General features: G+C 40.0%; 1 protein-coding gene across 2 annotated transcripts in view; it reads left to right on the top strand.

Annotated features, from left to right (window-relative positions):
* Positions 1-21,770, top strand: part of PXK (PX domain containing serine/threonine kinase like) — a 109,024-nt gene that overhangs the window by 45,731 nt on the left and 41,523 nt on the right. For both annotated transcript variants that reach the window (XM_040359209.1, XM_040359210.1), the window contains exons 3-7: positions 2,517-2,564; positions 10,755-10,941; positions 16,304-16,381; positions 16,497-16,570; positions 20,442-20,516. In XM_040359209.1, the coding sequence (XP_040215143.1) occupies positions 2,517-2,564; positions 10,755-10,941; positions 16,304-16,381; positions 16,497-16,570; positions 20,442-20,516 (462 nt within the window). The remainder of the gene's footprint in view (positions 1-2,516; positions 2,565-10,754; positions 10,942-16,303; positions 16,382-16,496; positions 16,571-20,441; positions 20,517-21,770) is intronic.

Below are 21,770 nucleotides of genomic sequence, written 5' to 3'. Positions count from 1 at the left end.
GAGCATCCGCTAACGTCTGTTAACATCCGTCTCCGTTAAGCTCCGTTTTTTTGAACGGAAGAAAACCCTATTTTTCTTCCGTCAAAAAAAGGGAACGGACGAAAAATGTATGTTAGCTGACGATCCGTTTAACATCCGATCCGCTAACATCCGTTTTTCATCAAAATATGTAATAAAAATAAAGTTCTAACAAAAAAAAACGGATGAAAAAACGGATGAAAAAACGGATGAAAAACTGATGACAACTGATGACAACTGATGACAACTGATGACAACTGATGACAACTGATGACAACTGATGACAACTGATGACAACAAACGCGACAACTGATGACAACAAACGCGACAACTGATGACAACAAACGCGACAACTGATGACAACAAACGCGACAACTGATGACAAAAAACGCGACAACTGATGATAAAAAACGCATCAACTGATGATAAAAAACGCATCAACTGATGATAAAAAAACTGATCTAAAAAACGGTCCGCACGTGTGAAAGGACCCTTAAGGATAAGTTCACCTTTTTAGAAAAAAAGTTAATAAATGTGAGGACGGGGTTAAATGTATTCCCTGGGTGTGATTCTTACTGTGTGTAGAGGGGGACTGACTGGGGGAGGTGACCGATGCTGTGTCCCTATAACAGGACGTGGAGCTCTGTGTTTACACACAGAGCTCCACGTCCCTGCTGTCGCTGCTGATCGCGGGTACCTGACGGACATCGCGCTCGCCAGGCGCGCGCATCGGCATCTTAGCGATGTGCCGGGCAGTGTTTTTCCCTGCTGCGCGCCCCCCGGGAATGCAAATAAAAGGACGTCCAGGGACGTCCACCCAGCAATTGAGAGCCGCGCTGTGGACGTCTTTCGTCTACAGCGCGGGTCTCAAGTGGTTAAGTAGGGTCTATTTTCCTAACGTGTGTAATTGTTACTGAGAGCTAAAGCCAGCCATACATGGGTCGAATTCCGATTTTTTTTTTTTTTTAATGAAAAATGTAACTAAGAATTTTTCGTTCAAATTTTGCACCATTAGTGGGCCGCAGCAACGACCAATTTTTGTGCGGCCATCGAATTTGAGTGATCGGAAATGTTGGAATTTTTTGAAAAACACATTTCTAATCAATGATGGGAGAATCATGCGGAATATATATAATCGAAAAAGAAATGCATGTGAGCTGTGACCTGTAAAGAAAACAAGGTTCCTGGCCACAATTTATTTTCTGTAGCAACATGAGAAGAAATTGAAGGCTTGGTTGGTCGAATTTTGAAATCAATGGTGGCGTCATCGGATCACAAAACGCACACAGCTTCAGTTTTTTTTTTTTTTGAGAAAATTTGTTCAGAATTATATCAATGTATTAGTCAGTTTCCAAAAAACTTCCATGCACTTTCTGTGGAGGTGTGTTGTTGTTCTCAAGCCCCAGTAATCAATTAATGTGCTGGCCAAGAATGACAGTTATCACTTCAGAGCTTCTCTAGATAGGAATGCAGTAGAGACTAACCAGACTCAGCCAGGGTTGGTCTAAAGCGGTGATGGCAAACGTTGGCACCCCAGATGTTTTGGAACTACATTTCCCATGATGCTCAACTGCACTGCAGAGTGCATGAGCATCATAGGAAATGTAGTTTCAAAACATCTGGGGTGCCAAGGTACGCCATCACTGGTCTAAGGCTGCTTCTAGCTACACAAATGGGCCATTAGAGTGTAATCAATACATCTAATCTTGACCAAGGGCTAATTCCATTTTTGTTACTATGTTTCATGTTACCTCAAACTGCCCCCCCCACACACTTGTATTATGGGGTTCTTCTCCTGAAGCATTCTTTATATATATATATATATATATATATATATATTTTTTTTTATTTGGCTGAGTTACGCACATTCACATCATTCATTCACAGATTCATTCACAGAATCTGTGAATGGAAAAACTACAAGTTCCTTCTGACACCACTGCAGAGGGGCTTGTAGTTCTCAATGGTAAACATCGTTGCATACATAGTCAGGTTGAAAAAAGACACAAGGCTATCTGAGTCAACCAATAAAAAAAATCATCCAAAGACATGGATAAGCAAGTTTGGGGTGGAGGAACTTGACTGGCCTGCATAGAATCCTGACCTCAACCCCATAGAACACCTTTGGGGTGAATTAGAGCGAAGACTGAGAGCCAGGCCTTCTCATTCAACATTAGTGCCTGACCTCACAAATGCTCTTCTGGAAGAATGGTCTAACACTCCCATAGACACACTCCTAAACCTTGTGGACAGCTTTTCCAGAAGAGTTGAAGCTGTTATAGCTGCAAAGGGTGGGTCAACTCAATATTGAACCCTCCGGACTAAGACTGGGGTGCCATTAAAGTTCATGTGTGTGTAAATGGCAGGTGTCCCAATACTTTGGTAATATAGTGAGTGTGTGTGTATAGAGACGGAGATAGATATCTATCTATCTATCTATCCATCCACACATCATTGTTTTTTTGTTTTTTAATATGTAATTTATTTATACCTTTCAGATTATAAGAAGATACAGTGACTTTGACACGCTCAACAATAACCTGCAGGTAATTTTTGACTTGAATTAGTCATGAATATTTTTAGCACGTTTTTAAGTTAGAAGATTTAAATTTTTCTCACAGTGTGAAATCCGCAAATAAAATGGTAAATATCAGCTCTGCTCATTGCTCATCATGTGTTCTGAAATTATACTACATGTCCCTTCATTATATATATATATATATATATATATATATATATATATATATATATATATATATATATATATATATATATATATATATATTCAAAATATTGAAGGCTAGTAGGGGGAAAAAAGCAGATGTAAAACAGTTTAAAAATCTATAAACTTAAAAAATATACACATTTACCCAATGGTTTAATTTCTTAAAATTGCAAGGGATTTTATAACTTCAGTATATTATATTGGTACTAGATAAGAGACTAGTTTCACTTGTTGCCTGGAATTCATTTTTATGAGTGGTGACTTTCCAACATAAGATAATTCTTATGGATAGAGCAGAGAAACCCTGTCTGTTTTTGTTCCCATCTGTGTACATTGGGATTTACCTTATCTTCCTGTCCTAAAGATATAATGTGACCTAAGAGAAAACCTTACTAAATTGAAAGCAATCCTCTTGTAGAGAGTTGTCACCAGAACAGGTTTTCTCATTGGAAGATTCCCCCTTCACTTACTGTTCTGGTGACAACTTAAACTTTTGCATATTCTTCCCAACAGGTTCCATGGAACAGTAGAGTTCCTCCAGAGGTTGCTAGGGGTTCATTGTGCTGAACTGATTGACCTCCTGTGTGATGATGCCTGCATGGTTCTAAAGCCAAAACCACTTGGAAAAGCCAGTGGTGTGACACTAATGATCTCTGTTAGGGTGGCATTCTGACCACCAATGTAAGAGTCCCTTTTCTCTGACCCCCAATAAATTGGTTTTAACGGGTATTCCCCATAATCTGACATATCTTAAGGCAGGGCTCGACAAATCCCGGTCGCCATGGCGACTAGAAATAGTGTCCTGGCGACTTGGCTTGTGAGCTGGCGCCATCTGGTGGTGAGCCATTGGTATTACAAGTTATTACCACCAGATGTGAGCTGGCGCCATCTGGTGGTGGCCGTTGGTATTACAAGTTAAGCATTACAAGTTAAACAGCAATTCTAATGTCATTTTTCACTATTTTCACTGCCATCTTCTTCCCTCTAATTGGAACCCCCAAACATTATATATATTTTTTTATCCTAACACCCTAGAGAATAAAATGGCGATCGTTGCAATACTTTCTGTCATGCCGTATTTGCACAGCGGTCTTACAAGCACACTTTTTTGGGAAAAAATTACACTTTTTTTAATTAAAAAATAAGACAACAGTAAAGTTATCCCCATTTTTTTTAATATTAAGAAAGAGATAATGTTACACCGAGTAAATTCATACCCAACATGTCACGCTTCAAAATTGCGTCCGCTCGTGGAATGCCGACAAACTTTTACCCTTTAAAATCTTCATAGGCGACGTTTAAAAAAATCTACAGGTTGCGTGTTTTGAGTTAGAGGAGGTCTAGGGCTAGAATTATTGCTCTACCAATCGCGGCGATACCTCACATGTGTGGTTTGAACACCGTTTACATATGCGGGCGCTGCTCACGTATGTGTTCGCTTCTGCACGCAAGCTCGTCGGGACGGGGTGCGTTTTCTGGCTCCTAACTTTTTTAGCTGGCTCCTAGATTCCAAGCAAATTTGTCAAACCCTGTCTTAAGGGTTCCTCTGGAGAACAAAGTTGAGAAAGTCTGCTGTTGGCTTTCAGTGCTCCCCCCCCCCCCCCCCCCCCGGTGTTATGGGGCTAAAAGGAGTTTTTGTTCTGGAGTCCTAACACACCTTCCTTTACTAGTGTAACAACACTGTCACCCTATGATAGGAGGTCACTTTTCAATATGACATGAACTTTACTGACAAGCATTCGTTTTAATGGCACATTTAAATCAGATCCCTGGTTTTGTGTCCGTTGAAAAAAATAAGGCACAGGAAATGCTTTTCTGCTTAAACCTTGCATTCGATCCTTGCCATGCCAAATGGGCACTTAAAGTAGTTGTAGATGTATCCCCACTTAAGTATGATGAGCTCTATATTAGCACTGAATAGATTTATAGAACCTTTAGAGGAGACTCTCAATTTTTGTTCTGCGCTGTCATCACAATCGAGAAGGTGAGGGCACCGAAAATGCTTTACTGAGTAAGCTGCATATTCTCCCCCTGTGGCTGATCATTTAATTTTTCGTCGTTCTCGCTCTCAAATGTGACTTGTTTCAGGTGTAATTGGATTTTCAGACGCTTGTCAGATCTGATAATCTCCATTGCTCACATCTAGCATGTAAACTGGCAGTAATTCCTCCTTTTTAACGCAGGCCACGCTTCATATCCTCTTCATTACCGTGCCCTGTATCTCGCACTTTGGCTTTCTCCTGGGCTGTGTTTAATGGGCACAAATTGAATTTCAGGACAGATGGTTATAAAGTACAACTGTGAAAAGAAAATGTACGTTTTATAATGCCACGAGTTCAGGATACAAAGTCAGACCGGCAGAGAACATGACGTATTTATGTCAGATGGGCAGTTTATTTTAAGGTCTGTTATACTGATATGATCATTCAGCCAGCAGACATAGGTCCTTCTTTATCTCATCTGGGTGCGGTATCTGTGATCATTATACAAGCAGAAGAATGGCTTCTTATGACGTATACAAAGCTTTGAAATAATAATTGTGTGTAAAAAATAAAAGCCTATGGGTAGCGGTGATGGATTACATGCTTCAGCTGGGTTTATAACAAAATCAAACAGTTGTAATCCAGTGTAGCAATTTAATTGGCTGTTCAAACGCCCGTATGATTTTATTCCCAGGATTAACAAAAGCTTTTTGTGTTCATGTTATGAGCGCTGCAGATGGGTCAGCATGCACAAGTCCCAATAGTAAAGTAACCTAGAAACCAAAAAACTACAGCTGACCATTCATTTTTTTTAGACTATTATTGCTAGTGAACAAGTCACACTTGGAGTTATGAGGGAATCTGTATACCCAGTCTTAATTTATCATTAAAGTGGTTTGTAAACCTCAGGCATGAAATATGAACAAAGCATATCCCTCCATCATGTGTACTTGAGCACTAAGAGTAATGTCTTTCAGCTGCTTCGTTCTTCTGCTATAGTTCTGCTATAGTTCCAGCATACTGCTAACATCTGCAGTATGCTGGGTTTTTTTTTCCCGCTACTTATCGTTTTATGAGATGTTGTTATCCGCCTCCGAGCGGGGAATCCTGCGAGGAGTAGGCGTTCCTAAGCGAAGAGGAGTTGATTGACGGGCTGCTAAAATGCGTCACGGCTTCCGAAAATACCCGAAATGACACTAGGGTGTTTACGGCGCTAAACGGCGCCTGCCGTGTAGAGCTGACTGCGCAGGCGCCGTAAACACTCTCGGGTATTTTCGGAAGCCGTGACGCGCTTTAGCCGACCGTCAATCAACTCCTCTTTGCTTAGGAATGCCTATACCCGGAAGCGATCCCCGCTCGGAGCCAGATAACGACGGCTCATAAAACGATAAGTAGCGGGAAAAAAAAAAAACAGCATACTGCAGATGTTAGCAGTATGCTGGAATTAATGTCAGAAAGTTGATTTGGGGGTGAACTCCCGCTTTAATAAATTCTGCACTTTGAACGGATGTAGAGTAAAGAGAAGACTGCAGATAGAGAGGTACAACTTTATATAGGAGAATTTGTTTAATCATCTTATAAATCACCTGAGACCAGTCACTTCACTGGGTATATGTAAGGGTTTACAACCACTTTATTGTGCAGGCCTATCTTTAAAGAACCTAAATTTGCCATGAAATAAAATGATAATAAATCTCCTCCTTTTCTTTAATTTAAGAAGAGGAGGTCCAGGCTCACCTTATACAGGGCTTGATCAAACTGGGCTGCCGGACAAATTCTACCCACATCCTGCAGGCCCCACCACCCCCCAGCTATGTATCCTGGGCTCTGCTTGCCCATCTGCGGGCCTGGGAGCAATATAGCGGGTGCCGCTGTGGAGAGGGGAGGGAGGAGAGCAGACACGTTATTTTGCACTGTTATTTGTTGATCCAGAAGTGACGTGTGATGTCATTTCCGGGTCCCCGTTCAGTTTCCTTGGCCATGGAGGCCGGGAAAGACCGTAATACAATAACATTCACTGGAGCACAGGGGAGACATGCAGGGTCTTTTTTAATTTGTAAAAAAGTAATGTTACACCCAAGCACACAACCCCAACGGAGGCCCCCCCACATATAGGCATGTACAAGATGGGGCGCCTGAAAACGTTGATTTGTGATGCACATATTGCATGACACCGTAAACACCGGAATGAGAGCAATAATTCTAGCACCAGACCTCCTTTGTAATGCTAAACTGATGACCTATATGAGTTTTAAAGCATCACCTATGGAAAATTTGGGTGCTAACATATTTAAGGTTTGACATGTTGGGTATCTATTTACTCTGTGCAACCTCCTCTTTTATATTTTACCCAAAATTTGGTAATTTATTGCGTTTCTTTGCCCCCCCAAAACATTTTCTTTTTAATGTTTTTTTTTTTTTTAATGAAATAAATAAGAAAATACCTTTGCAGTAATATTGTGTGACATAAAAAATTCGAACTTCCACTATTGTATTCTCTAGGGTCTGCTTTCAGAAAATATATATAATGTTTGCGGGTTTTATGTAGTCTTCAGGCCTCAAATGATTTTTTTAAATGTGTGGAAAAAACACAATAATGGCTCTGGATGTGAAAGGGTTAAATGATAAGTTTGCCTTCGGGACAGGTTACGTGTTCAACCAAAAAAAACTGTCTCCTATCTTTTAGCAGGTTCCTAAATTCAAAGTAAATTTGTCAAGCCCTGACCTAATAGTGACCAGGGCAGCAGGTAAGTGTTTGGAGATGTAGTTGGAGGATGGTTTTCGCATGTACTGGGCACTTTTTACCTTTCACCTTTTTAGCCTGTGAAAGCTTCAAGGTAAAGAAACGTTAAACTTTTAGTACTACTTTAACTTATTGTGTTTGAGGATGAATGAACCTAGGACTTGAGATTCAGGAGGTAAAAGGTCACCTGAAGTCTAGCATTTGCTACTCTGCCAATTACCTGACTTCATGCTGATAACACAGGGTCTTCTGAGTGCGCATACCAATATCTCATAACAAAAAACTGTCCATAACAAGCATGTGAGCAAACGCAGGGCTTGCGCTTTGATGATCGTATTGTTACTTAGAAGCTGGAAGACCTATTTCTTTATCAGTATGGGTCCAGACACCTGGCAGGGCAGCAGTTGTCACCCAAGGAGGCTTCCATCTCTGACTCTAGGCTGATGTTATACATGTGATCCTTGCCCGTCACAAGATCGCTGAAAAATGCAGAGAAAATACTTGCCTGCTTCCATGGGTCACTATCTCAGTGGAGATGTGGAGAGTGGATGAGCAAAGCATTGCAAAAATGTTGCAGAATGTAAGTTGCTAGCGAGGGAGCAAAGAGTCTCTCATCCAACCAATGAGGGAGTGACACATGGAACCAGGTGAGTCTATTTCTACCCTATTTAGGCCCATATAGCAATCCTGACATTGGCAAGCTCATAATGGCTACAAGAGTGACATGGACTTTAGTTCCAAGATTCATTCTCATAAAGTTGAATAAGAGGGATATAAATCATGCATAGACAGGTATAATAATATAGAAAAAATAATGTTCCAATCCTTGCATTAACTTTGTGAAGTTCCCATTAAAGAACAGTGGTACCAAACCTATTAGCTTTTTTTTAAAGCAGAATTTAGCGATTTAACTCTACAACTTTTTTTTAATGGCCCCTATGAGGCATTAGCCATAATGTGCGAGTATGCCCAGCATATTAGCACATTATGGCACACCTAACTGTCAAACAATCCCCTCCAGCAGTGTGCTGTCATTGTTTGCCTCCGTCTTCTTTCTACGGGGTTCCTACTGTTCGACCACTGGACTGGCCAGGTTGCAATGATGTCACTCCCACACATGTTATCGCGAATAACATCATCTCGGCTCAAAACAGTTCCATAAATAAATGGACATGCATGGCTCAGTGTACATAATTATTGACAGGCAGTGAGAAGGCATTTATGACAGAAGAGACCAATAGAATCTCCTCTGTCATAAAAATCATACCTGTCAGTGTTTCTTGTTTTTTAAGTTGGTTTCCATTTTAATATACTCAGGGATACAAATTAAGATACCAGGGAATGCCACTTGTTGGCTTTTCTATACCTGTGCTTTGAGAGTTGTCATCGCATGGCCGGGTCTGTGTAAACGGTGCTTAGTATTATATTCAGCTGTCTGAACATGCAGGTTGGAGGGTGATCTGACTTCAGACAATGACTGACAAGTACAAGGAATGCATCTGCCCCATGTATCTGTTCAATGTATTCAGTCCCAGGAGCTGTAAATGATGACTTTAAACGACACTATAATAGACAGAGTAGGGCTAAGCGCTAAGGAGCCTGGTAGACCAACAAGTATCAGATGCAGCTGTATAAACCTCCTGGGAGTGAAAGCAAAGCATACAAAACAAAAATGAAAACAGCGCAGTGAAATTGAGCAATAGTTAGTAGCCAATGATGTAGGAAAATCTTGCCCAAGAAGAGATTAAAAAACAACACAATGCTGTCCAGTATTGAAGAATAAAAGTAAGTCTTAAATAGTTACAAAACTGTGTAACAATATATAAAACAACCGCCATATGGTGGTATAGGCTCATGGGTATATCGATACTTTCTCACCGGACCCATGGTAATATCTCCTGGTGGGATGTGGAGAACATGGCGTGTTTGTAGATTGCTTGCTCGGTGGTCCCAGAGTAAGCACCAAGGTAGCGCTAGTATTCGACCCGCAGAGTTCTCCGGTCGAAGACAATTGTTGTATGCGGACGCCAAGTAACTGACAGGTAACCAACAGTATGGCCGCTCTCTAGGACCGTGCTGTCTGCAACTGGAAGTGATGTCACCACTCGGCCAGATATGACATCCACGGGACCCCGGTGTGGATGGTGGCTGAAAATACTCAAAAAAGCCAACCTGATGGATAACGTGTTTCAAAGCAAAAGCTTCTTTATCAAATACAAACAGTAAACAAAGAAAGTCTATTGTATAAACAACCCTGCGGGTGGAAATGGGAGGGCCTGGGAGGTGAATTTTTGCGCTCCAATTTCAGTCCAAAGGGTTGTCTATATAATAGGCTAAATATGTTCATTGTTTGGATTTGATAAAGAAGCTTTTGCTTTAAAACATGTTATCCATCAGGTTGGCTTTTTTGAGCCGCCATTCACACCGTGGTCCCATGGACGTCGCATCCGGCCGACTGGTGACATCACTTCTGGTTGCTGACATTACGGCTCTAGAGAGCGGCCATACTGTTGGGTTACCTGTCAGTTACTTTGTGAACAGCGTCTGCATACAACAGCGGCTTCGATAACTATTAAAGACTTACGTTTATTCCTCAATATTGGACAGCATTGAATTGTTTTTTAACCTCTTCTTGGACAACATTTTCCTACATCATTGGTCACCAACTATTGCTCAGTTCCAGTGCACTGTTTTCATTTTTGTTCTTGGTTAAACTACACTATGCTCATCTACTCACTGGAGCAAGAGATCATAAACCACTGGGCTACATAACTTTAGCCAAGTCATGCCCATCTCCCATACATTGTGATTTAGGAAGCCCATGCTTTAAAACTGAATGCACATATAGGGGTATTCCATATGTCTTTCCTTGTTCATTCCTGATTGGCAGACACATGTCTCTCTCTATAGCCTAAAATCAAGACCAGAAACAAGTTGAATGTAAACAAAGCACTGGCCTGGACCTGTGATAACTTTTTAAACACATCAAATGAAATGGTAAAGGATTATATTTGCAAAATTTGCTTCTCTTCTCAGGATATAAAAAAAAGAGCAAATGTTTTTCAAAATTACAGTTATAGGCAATCCTCCAAGCAGTATCATAGCCCTCATTATACCGACCACACTTCTAGCCATATGCGACGCAGAATATTAACCATTTGTTTTTGCTGCTGTGTTTGATGTAATGAATTATTTTGCATGCTTTGTTCCACCCAGCTGGAAAGTTTTTGCTTGGTGAACTTTAACAATACATTACCTATACTTTTGTGCTTTTATGTCTTCTCAGATCTCAGGTCTAAGTCTACCTCTTCCCCCCAAGAAACTCATTGGAAACATGGACCGTGAATTTATCGCTGAGCGACAGAAAGGGCTCCAAAATTATCTGAACTTTATCACCTCCAATCATATACTGAGTAATTGTGAAATTGTAAAAAAGTTCCTGGACCCAAATAATTATTCTGCAAATTACACAGGTAGGTCACAAGACTGATGTTTTATGTCCCCTACAGTGAGTTAGATTTTGGCATGATTCAGATGATGCAGTCATATGGTAGTCTGATTGTGTATGATAGTGTCACTAAATCTACAGGTCCGCATTGGCTGCAAGAATGTTATTTGGAGGGTCCATACTAGTGCGGGCCGTTAAACATTTAAGATGCCCACACATGTAATTATTTACCGGATTTTGCTGACATAATTTGCCAATATTTAGGCTGCGAGTAGATTATCTCTGTCTCTCAAGGCTGAGTATTAACTGAAAGGCTGCTTTATGTGGCCTTATAATGGATGCATCAATGATGAATATGAAGACCTAAAATAACCGCTATTTTTTTCTATTGCATGAATGCTGCAGACAAGATATGTCAGACCTCGGAATCACTATGACGTAAACATGGCACCAGTGCCCAGTTGTCAGGTGGCCTGATCTGCATCATTATAACTGCCTTAATGCTAATCTTCAGGCTCTCTAAATTATCCTTTTTAGCTAAATTACCCAGCTTAACAGGTTCTGAAAACAGTATTACCTTAAAGTGCCTCGTGTTTTGCTAATTCCTGCCGTCTGCCTAATTCTTGCAGTAAAGCCAAGGAAACAAACCAGCGGTATATTATTGTGTCCTTGTACTAAAAAAGAAAAAAATACATATGTTTATTACTAAACCATTGAATGGCATAACATAATGCAGCATAACATGCATAGTACAGTTGTCCGCTTACATCAAGATAATTGTTGATCACATGGCACATAACAGTAAAAGGTACGCATACTGGATATTGGGTAAAATTTTGTCTGATAGAAACATGCATCCATGTTCTAAAACGGGAAGGGATAGATAACCATTATAGTCTGTTGTATCAACCACCGTAAGGAACTTGGTTACTTAAAGATTGCTGGCCATACCTAAAATTACTCGCGTATGAGCTAAAATGTGTGATAGCGTGTGCCAAGGACCGACCAACTATGTCTCACCCGGGAGCTGAGAAAGGGATCCAATAGGAAAAGCCAGGCGCGCAGTCACAGTCCCCTATGGAAAGTGGGTGCGTAATGTCATTGTTAATGGGAATTCTGGAATATGTGAAATAAAGTAGAAAATATATAGTATATATATATAACCATATCAATGTATATAGATATGCGAGAATTGAACCCATAACCACGATGAGAGAATGGAAGTATGATAGGTGTGCACAGTCAATAATGCCACGTACACACGACCGTTTTTCGGGTTGTAAAAAAATGATTTTTTTTTTAATGTCATTAAAAACGATCGTGTGTGGGCTCCAGAGCATTTTTCACGACGTAAAAAATGGGCATTAAAAATTTAGAACATGCTCTAATTTTTCACGCCGTTTTTAACGTTGTCGTATTTAACGTTGTAAAAAATGGTCGTGTGTGGACTTTAACGACGTGAAAAAAACACGCATGCTCAGAAGCAAGTTATGAGACGGGTGCGGGAAAGGGGAGTTAACGCTCCAGGTGGGTTTGCTGGACAATCAATAGCTTCTCAGGAGACCAGGAGTGCCGGCAATGCACAAGGCAAAATGTAGAGGCTAGAAGAATGGACAGCCGCACTTCCAAAAAAACCCTTAGGTTGTCTTTATTTTAAAACCGATGGCAAATGCACTACAAAGTACATCAAAAAAATTGAGATTGCAGCCTACGCGTTTCACACTACGATCAGTGCTTAATCCTGGCTCATGAGACGGGAGCGCTCGTTCTGATAAAACTAGCGTTCGTAATGAAGATGGCACATTCATCACGCTGTAACAGACTGAAAAGCGTGAATCGTCTTTTACTAACACAAAATCGGCAAAAGCAGACCCAAGGGTGGCGCCATCCGAATGGAACTTCCCCTTTATAGTGCCGTTGTACGTCACCGCGCTTTGCTAGAGCATTTTTTTTTTCACGATCGTGTGTAGGCAAGGCCAGTTTAACGATCGGGTTGACCATTAAAAACGTAATTTTTTACAACCCGAAAAACGGTTGTGTGTACGCGGCATTAGTGTCCTTAATAGAACCAGAATGAAAGAGTGAAGTGAGAGAGAACATGAACATTCTGTCTCTTGTAGTGTGGCTTTTACTCTTGGCAGAATTTTGGGGAGTCCCAAATCTTTTTCAGCTGTGAGTAGGTTCATGCAGATCCTGGAGGGGTTCCCTTAGGTGTGTGTGTGCGCGCGCACGTGTGCCAGCGATGTAAGCTGTACCGTGCACGTGCAGCTATGTTTACATGCAGCAGAGGTCTGCACACAGGCAGGTAGGTGTGTTTTATTGCAGAAGGGATATTGCATATCTCTTCTGCGATAATAGCCTGTCTGCTTGCAGTCTTATGTTGAATGCCTTTAGTTCCGCTTTAATGTTCTACTGGGTCATTTTGTTGGCTTTATTGCAAGAATTAGAAATGTGCCATGAATTAGTAAAACACCAAGTACTTGCTCATGTGGTTCTTCATGCTTTGATTTTGAAAAATGCTAGGTGAGTGTAACAACTGGATAACATATCTTCCCGCTTGAGGATCTTCTATCAGGCTTTAGTGTGACTTCATGTAGTGGAAAGGTTTTGGGTCATGTTTTGGGAGTTAATGAGTGGTAACGAAACAGTAGGTATGACATGTAGGTAGCGCTATCAGTTATGGTGGTTTAGCTTAGCAGACAAGGTAGCCATGAGGGACATAACGTTTATACCGATGATTGTTTACATCATAGCACAGACCATTGCTGATCCTGCTTTCTTTAGGGGGGAATTAGAACAGCCTGGTATTCCTTAGAGACATATAGAGAAGAGCAGTTTGGGGACTTGGAGAACACAATCTTAAGAACTGCTATGGCGTGGAAATTATCCGTAAAAGCTGAACTGTAAAATACTCAGAAGTTTAAGTATTTGCAATCAGGACTATTGTGTATATGTTCTTTTTGCTGAACCAAGAGTGCAGCTTTAAGATTTTTTTTGTTTTTGACATAAAACAATTCATGCAATAAATATGAAGGGCACCAAACCAAAAACAATATACTGCTTTTATTTAAGGCTGCTGCTCCATTAAGTTCAAATAAAACACTGACAATATATATAGAATTATGAAGGGTAGGTGCTGCCCTATACACCAAAAACATAAAAAAAATAAAAATAAATCCCAAAACAAATGAATTAATATACAAAAAAGATGCTAAATATGTGACATGTAGATATAAAAAGTCCATATATACAGTGGGGAGAATGATTGATTATTTGATACCTTGCAGGTTCTGTAAGCTTGCCCACTTACAAAGAAATGAATGGTCTATAATTTGTTTTAGTTTCAATCCACCTGATGGTCACCTTGCTGGGCGTATTGCTTTGGTGAGCCTGAATTTTATAAGCACGTGGTGGAGCACTTTCGATAGAAGATTTTTGCCACTTTTCAGACTTTTCAGCAACACACTATTGCTTGTGTGGACTTTTTATGTCTACACATGTCAAATATGTGGCATCTGTTTTGTATATTAATTTGGTTTTTGGTGTATAAGGCAGTGCCTACCTTCCCTTTATACTTATAGAATAAAACAATTGTCTTGTGATTGTACTATTTTTGGGTTTTAGACTCAAATCAACCGGGTATCACCTGCCCTGTGTCTAGCTTAGATAAGATATAGGAATCCAGAAACATGATAATATCCTAAGGCAGTTGGGTGAAACATGTAAGCTGGTTTTATTTGTTATCGCCTCATAGAAAATAAAGAATCAACACTGATGTTTCGGCTTCCTATATCTTATCTACATTTGGTGTAAGTGATTAAGAGGACACTGAAGCCTGAGCACCGATACTTGCAGGACGCTAGACTTGGATCTATTTGGTTCCTGGTGTGAGCGCTGCTACCATTCTTTTCCTATTTCTTGCGTGTTTTATCATCTAATGGACAAATAAAAGCCAGCTGTAGCAGCTGCCTCTGATGTCTACGTGAGGAGATGAAATACCTTGCTTTTATCAACACATGTTCTTCAAGTGTTCACATATTGCACAGAACAAAGGCCCAAAGCTTTGCTATAATGACAGCTTTAGCAGATGTGACAACAGAGAGAAAAGGGATATATGAACACCTTAAAGAGGAAATGAACTCTAGAAGCTGTGCCCATAAAAAAGACAAGCAGAGGGAAAAGGCTCGGTATTACCTGTGGTGCTGATCTTCCTCCATTATTGACTTAAAGTGCTACTAAAGACAAAACTATATATATATTTTTTTTTTTTTTACAAAACTGCTTTTATTGCAGTCTGTGCCACCGTTCAGGAGATTCACCACCCCCCCCCCCCAATTGCTCCTTTTTACTGTTATCTTTGAAAGTAAAAGGAAATCCCTAATTTTGGGTTGTCCCCAGAAAAAAAATAGAGAGCAAATCTTCCAGTGGGGATACTAATTCTGGGGACTTGGGGGTCCCCAAGGATTTTTTTTTTGCTTAATATACAGGGATTATCGCTAGCTTCCTGTTTGGCTGGGGGACAGAAAATGAAGATAAATCTCCACAATGAGAAACAAATGGTAAAAATTTCCAAAACGGGAAAAGTGTTTGCCTATAGTTACATACATTATTCTGCACTGTGTATCTGTGTGGAAGGAGGGCTTTTCTTCCTTATGTCATAAGTTCCAGCTAGCGGCACAGTTATAACATTATTAAAGATTACTGTATATTATTATGGGTTTAGGTCCACTTTTAGTTTGGATGTGCAGTTTTGAAAACCAACTACATCATGTATAACTTATTTGTATTTATTTTTTTCTGCTGGGGGGGGGGGTGTGGTTTAAAACACACCTAATGATTTAGATTTTTCAGCTTGAGTTACCTGGGTCTGTACATCTGCAGCTACTTCTACAAAGGCACCCAACTGCTGGGTTTTCAAAGTCCCACTGCAGCCATATTGTTATAGTTGAGGCTAGAGTGGGGAAGAATTAGAAGGTCTCTTAGAAGGTAAGTGGCAATGTCCCAAGTCAGGGATTGCTAGCATTGAAAAAATGAGTTCTCAAGGAACTCAAGAAACATGAAGTATGTCATAGGATTCTTGCATCTGTAGTAGCGCTATCTGAAGCTACCAGGTGACACTTAGTCTGTTTTACAGACTCCCTATGAGATTGATGGGGCATTAGACTGCTGTAGATGCTTTCTATTTCCCCCTTGGGAGGTTGGAAAGTAAAAATTTAAATCGGGAGCATTCCTTGCTATTATCGAGCAGGTGGTAGATTTTTTTCCTAGGAGCTTATTATGTTTTTAATTATACATCATAAGTAATAGGTAGCTATAAATAAGTAAAATGCTAAAAAAAAAAAAAAAGCTGATAATAAATTAAACAAATTACTGTTATATTTGCACAGAAATTGCCTTGCAACAAGTGTCCATGTTCTTCCGATCAGATCCCAAATACGAGGTGATGGAGCCTCTTAAAGACATAGGTGAGATTGTGTGTAAGAATCATTCGTGTCTGAAATATGTGCAAGAACCATCCCTGTCTGAAATTTCTTCTGGTCCTGATATCTGTGGATCCCATTTTATGTTCTTTTCCCATAGGCTGGAGATTACGGAAAAGGTATTTCCTAATGAGATGTAAAAGTCAGCCTAAAGAGCATCTTGTGTTAAGCTGGGTAAGTGGATTAACTGTTCTTCCTGATTCATTTAAAGATGCTCTCCAGACAAAATGTAAAATGAAAGCCTGACAGCAGAGCTTACAGTACCCACTGACTAGTGTTATATATATATACATATATATATATATATGTATGTATGTATGTATGTATGTGTACGTACGTACGTACGTACATACGTACACACACAGCTAGTCAAGAATAGATCATAACAGCCCCCATATGAATGTGCAATGTTGGATCTGTATTTGGCTATGCAAAGGGTTAAAGGGTCACTAAAGGAAAACAATTTTTTGGCTGAAATGACTGTTTACAGGGTATAGAGACATAAAAGTTAACTTCCTTTTAAAATTACAAATAGATAAAAATCAATCATATAATGTGCCTGCAGGTTAGTTTCACTTTTAAACTGGTTTCATGTTCTTGTGAACTAGAGAGACACACAGAACAAAAACAAACAAATCCAGGGCAGTATTTTGTTTTTAAAATTAATCTGATTGGTTCTGTTATGTTTTAGACACACAGTAATGACAGCTTAGACCACAGTGAAAAGCTCCCAGTACTGTGTTTATAAGGAAACAGACAACCAGGAAGTGTGGAGATCACAGCAGAATTACAGCAACTTCAAAGCAAAAACGAACAATAAGGACATGAAACCAGTACTGCAGTAAGGTAAAGGAAGCTATTTAGCTAAAAAAAATAATTCCTTTAGTGATCCTTTAAAGAGGAACGAGACCATGGAATCTGTCCAAAAAAAGGCAGTCAGAGGGCAAAGGATTAGTCGCCAGTATTGCCCGTGGTCTCCCCTCAGCTGAGATGCCCCCTTTACAGATTTACAATGCCTTGTTCAGCGCAGCTTCTCTATGTGGAGGTGGCTATCTTTGTAGAGGTCGGGGGTTTTCCTCCTCATGTCATAAGTTCCAGCAAGGAAATAATTAAGCAGCAGAGTAGGGACATCGGAGGCAACAGTGCCTTAGATCTTACACTGCAGATATACAACTATCAGACAAATAAGCACAGGAGGGCCTAGGCACACTCGCATACCAGGAAGTTCACAAAAGGTAAAATTTTTAGGATCATGCCTAGGCACAACTGTTGGACCTCTAGATGTTGGAGTAATGCTTGCAATGCCTCATGGGACTTCTGCAACAGCTGGAGTACTGTTAGTTTGACACCTGTGCTCTATGGGGTTGTGTGTGGTTATTCTTTAGGGGATTACACAGAATTCGGATACTTTTTGAATAAATTTTTATTATTTTAACACATTTGTGTTTTTCGGGTAATATTAGTCACTCACTGAATACTTTCATTTGTTACCTCTTTCTTCTCCTACCGGACAGCTCCTCTTAAGCTGTCCATAGGTGGATCAAGATTTGACCAGTACTGGACGGATTTTGATCTTCAGTACAACCAGCCTGTACTTTTTTTTGTTTGTTTTTTTGATCAATGCCCGCGCAATTATAGCCGCTAACCGTGATAATTGTATTTAGAAGGCTGGGGAACCTCCTACTGTCAAAATACAATAGACTAGAGGGAGGCATTCATGTAAGGCAACACAGTCAGTGTTGATGGGGGGGGGGGGAAACAGGCATTTTTTTTTTATTTTAGTGCTTGAAGAAAATAAAATTGCATATTGTATGGGCCAGCCTTGCCTTATCGGGACTAGAAAGTCGCAGAAAAGGTTAAAAGGCCTACCCTCCCCTCCCATCAGTGTTTTCCCTGTCAGTATAGAATATGAGAAGGTTATTCTTGTCGGCCCATGTTTTTTATTATTTACTTATTTCTTTTTCAGCTCCTAGAGTTGCAGTCTTTCCGTTTTTTATAGATTTTTAGGATTACCTAGTCAGTATGCTGTTCAGGTAAAGATGCTGGTTTAAAAAGGTGGCCATACAGTCTTTATGTAAAATTGTGGAAACACAATTACCAGTAAGAGTAATCCCCGGATTTCTCAAACGGTGTTGCTCCAGACATCACGCCTCATGCAATCACCATGGACATCCTGGTTGCAGACTCAAAAGGCATGTCTTAGTTTCTATTGAAGGGCACTGATAAATGGAGAAGCTCTACACCACAATCCATTTTGTTGAACTGTCTATTGTACAGCTGGCAACATGATGCCCCCACCAGGAGGTCACCATTTCTTATGCATTTCACCGAAAATGAATTGATCACAAGGATGCTTGATCCTTGTGATCAAGCTGGCAAAATGAGCTAAGTGCATGTGACCTCTGAGCGGGGACACACTTTTACCAGCCAATGAAATAGATTTTGAAGTACAAGATATTGGTGTGTGGCCATCCATTCATTTATCCCAAATTTCTGTTATTAACTTGTTGGGTCCTTTTACAGTTTACTTGGTTCTGGATATACATTATTCAGTGACTGCTGTGAGCCGGTGGCATTACCTGTGGCTGGATACCAGCATGACAGTACAGTAGCCATTTAAGTACAGATTAACTTGTATATACTGTAAAGCACAACGTGAACCACCTGACCACTTCATAAAGTAACATAAGTTATTTAACCACTTCAGCTCTAAAAGATTTCCCCCCCTTCATAACCAGGCCATCCTTTGCTAAATGGCACTGTGCTATTTTACCTGGCAATTGTGTGGTCATGCAATGCAGTACCCAAACAACATTTATATAATTTTTTTCACACAGATAGAGCTTCCTTTTGGTGTTGGTCACAATTGTTAGTTTTTTTCCATTGATATCGCAAAAAATAAATAAAAATGTTTTACTTTCTGCTATAAAACATATCCAATAAAAAAAACAAAAAACAAATTTCTTCATAAATTTTGGCCAAAATGCATTACATGTCTTTGATAAAAAATCCCAACAAGTCTATATTGATTGGTTTACGTGAAAATTATAGCACCTACGAACTATGGTGTGTGTGTGTGTATATATACTGGAATTTTTATTTATTTATTTTTATACTACTAAAGGCAGGGATCAGCGACTTATAATGGGACTGCAATAATGCGGCGAACAATCTGCCACTGACGCTGGGGGGAACTGACTAACTGCCACTGACGTCATCACTGACATTAATACATCAGTGATAATATCATACATGGTCACTATACTAATGACACTGGCCCGGAAGGGGTTAACATCTGGGGTGATCATGGGGCTAAATGTATGCCCAACAATGTGTAATGTGTGTATATGTGATGCTTTTTCTAATAAGATAATTATAATAAGAAGAAGAATCTTAAGATTCCATCCCTGTTTTGCAGGGATGTAAAAAGAGAGGGATCGTTCTCTCTGTACAAAGTGCTGTGTTGTTTGTAAACACAGAGCTCTGGGTTGTGATTGTACAGAGCCGGCAGGACCCGCTGTGTACAATTGAAGCGGGTGCTGGCCAGGGGGCATGCATGCGTGTGCCCTAAACCCGGAAGTAGGCAGCGACATGCGGGTACGGTGCTTTGGCTACTTTCCGCAGTACATGGCAGGCATTAAGTGGTTAAGGTGTATCTAAACCCAAGAACAAAAATGGACTGTTTTGCAGCTCACCAATTTTTAGATGTGGTCACTGCATTCGTTTTGTATGAGCTCACTGAATTTCTGACAGAATAAACCAGTATTTTTTGCATTTATTGAACAGATTTACCAATACAGTTTCAGTTGTATATTTAATTGGCTGCAAGGGGCAAAAAGGAGAAGTTCATTGCTAGGATTTACATATCCTTTAGTGGAACTCTGACATGCACACAATTCAAATTTTGCTGGAACTTCAGTCTTTCTTGACTCCCAAAACTTAAAATCTGGCACAGCCAATATGGAAAGTGCAATGAAGGGGATGTCGCGTGTGTTTTTATTGTCTGAATATAAAAGCATTGATATTTTTTCCTTATCTCTGGCAGGCTGATCTGGGTCCTGAAAAATATTTACAAGATAAAGATTTTCAGTGCGCGATAAAACTCCTGCCATCTTGGTCTGTGAGTATACATGACTCGTACTCTCCCTATTCAATAATCGTTTGTTTTGTACTTTGCAAAATGTGTTTATTCAGAATTCATTCACTCCCTGCATTAAACCATTGCTTCATTTATATTGCATTATAATAGATGTAGGCAGATCCATAGAATTGGCAATTATTATTTCACATAATAATTACTTTTAAAATCCTGATATCCTATTTCAGATGTGTTTTTTTTTTTTTTTTTTTCATGGCAACATCCTATTCCATCAAGTTAAAATTAGGATTGTTGTAGGGGTGCCTGTACTGTGAGCTGGTTGTTGGGGGGGGTTACATAGGCAGGCTTATGGGTGCGAGAGCTCAGAGTGGGTATTAAATCACTGGCATGGTGATATTCTATAGAAGTCTAAAACAGTGGGTCTTGCAAAACCTCAGAGCAGGATTTGAGATTTGCCATTAACAGTGACCCATCATCTTTATATTAATTAAAGGTAATTTTTTTTCTCTTTAATGAGGCTTTTTACATTATGGTTTAGCCACCCAGGTTTCTCCTTCACTCTTCTATATTTATTGCCCATTGGAATGCACTGTGTAATACCTTTGTTTATTATGCTCCTAAAGCATTCCTATTTTTCTTCCATGTTCAATGCATCTAGGATTTGGTCCCAATTGATGTCGTGTAGCAATGACCGCAGTTCAGAAAAATTTATTTTTCTTGTACTACCCTTGTGCCTCCTTTTTCTATGTTTTATGTTAAATAAGATCATACTATGATCACTAGATCCCAAGTTATACCGTATTTCCACTGAGATCAGACTAGGATCGTTCGTAATTAATAAATATAGGGGGGCATTCTTTCTAGTTGGGGAATCCACCATTTGGGACATTAAGTTGTCCTGTAAGACATTCATTAAATGAGTGCGCTGTCTTCTCTGCCCAGTCATGATAATTGAAGTCCCCCATTATGATGACATTTCCCTGCCTTGCTGCCATTTCTAACTGTGATAGTAGGTCCCGCTCCTCTCCTCCTTCAGGTTGGGTGGCATATTAACACCCCCCCCCACTAATAATTTCACACTTCTCTTTGAAGTTCTACCCATACTGATTCCACCCCCCCCCCCCCATCCCATTCACAGTGTTGCTCCTCTATACCACCATTGCATATTTTTTTGCATATAGACACACCCCTCCCCCTCTTCTACCTTCCCTGTCTGTCCGATACAAGGAATACCCCTGGATATTTGCCAGCCAGTCATGTGAGCTGTCAAACCAA

Source organism: Rana temporaria, chromosome 7 (genome assembly GCF_905171775.1).
Source record: "Rana temporaria chromosome 7, aRanTem1.1, whole genome shotgun sequence".
Taxonomy (NCBI): Eukaryota; Metazoa; Chordata; class Amphibia; order Anura; family Ranidae; genus Rana; species Rana temporaria.
The sequence above is the reverse complement of the archived record's forward strand: the minus strand, read 5'-3'. Positions and strand labels throughout refer to the sequence as shown.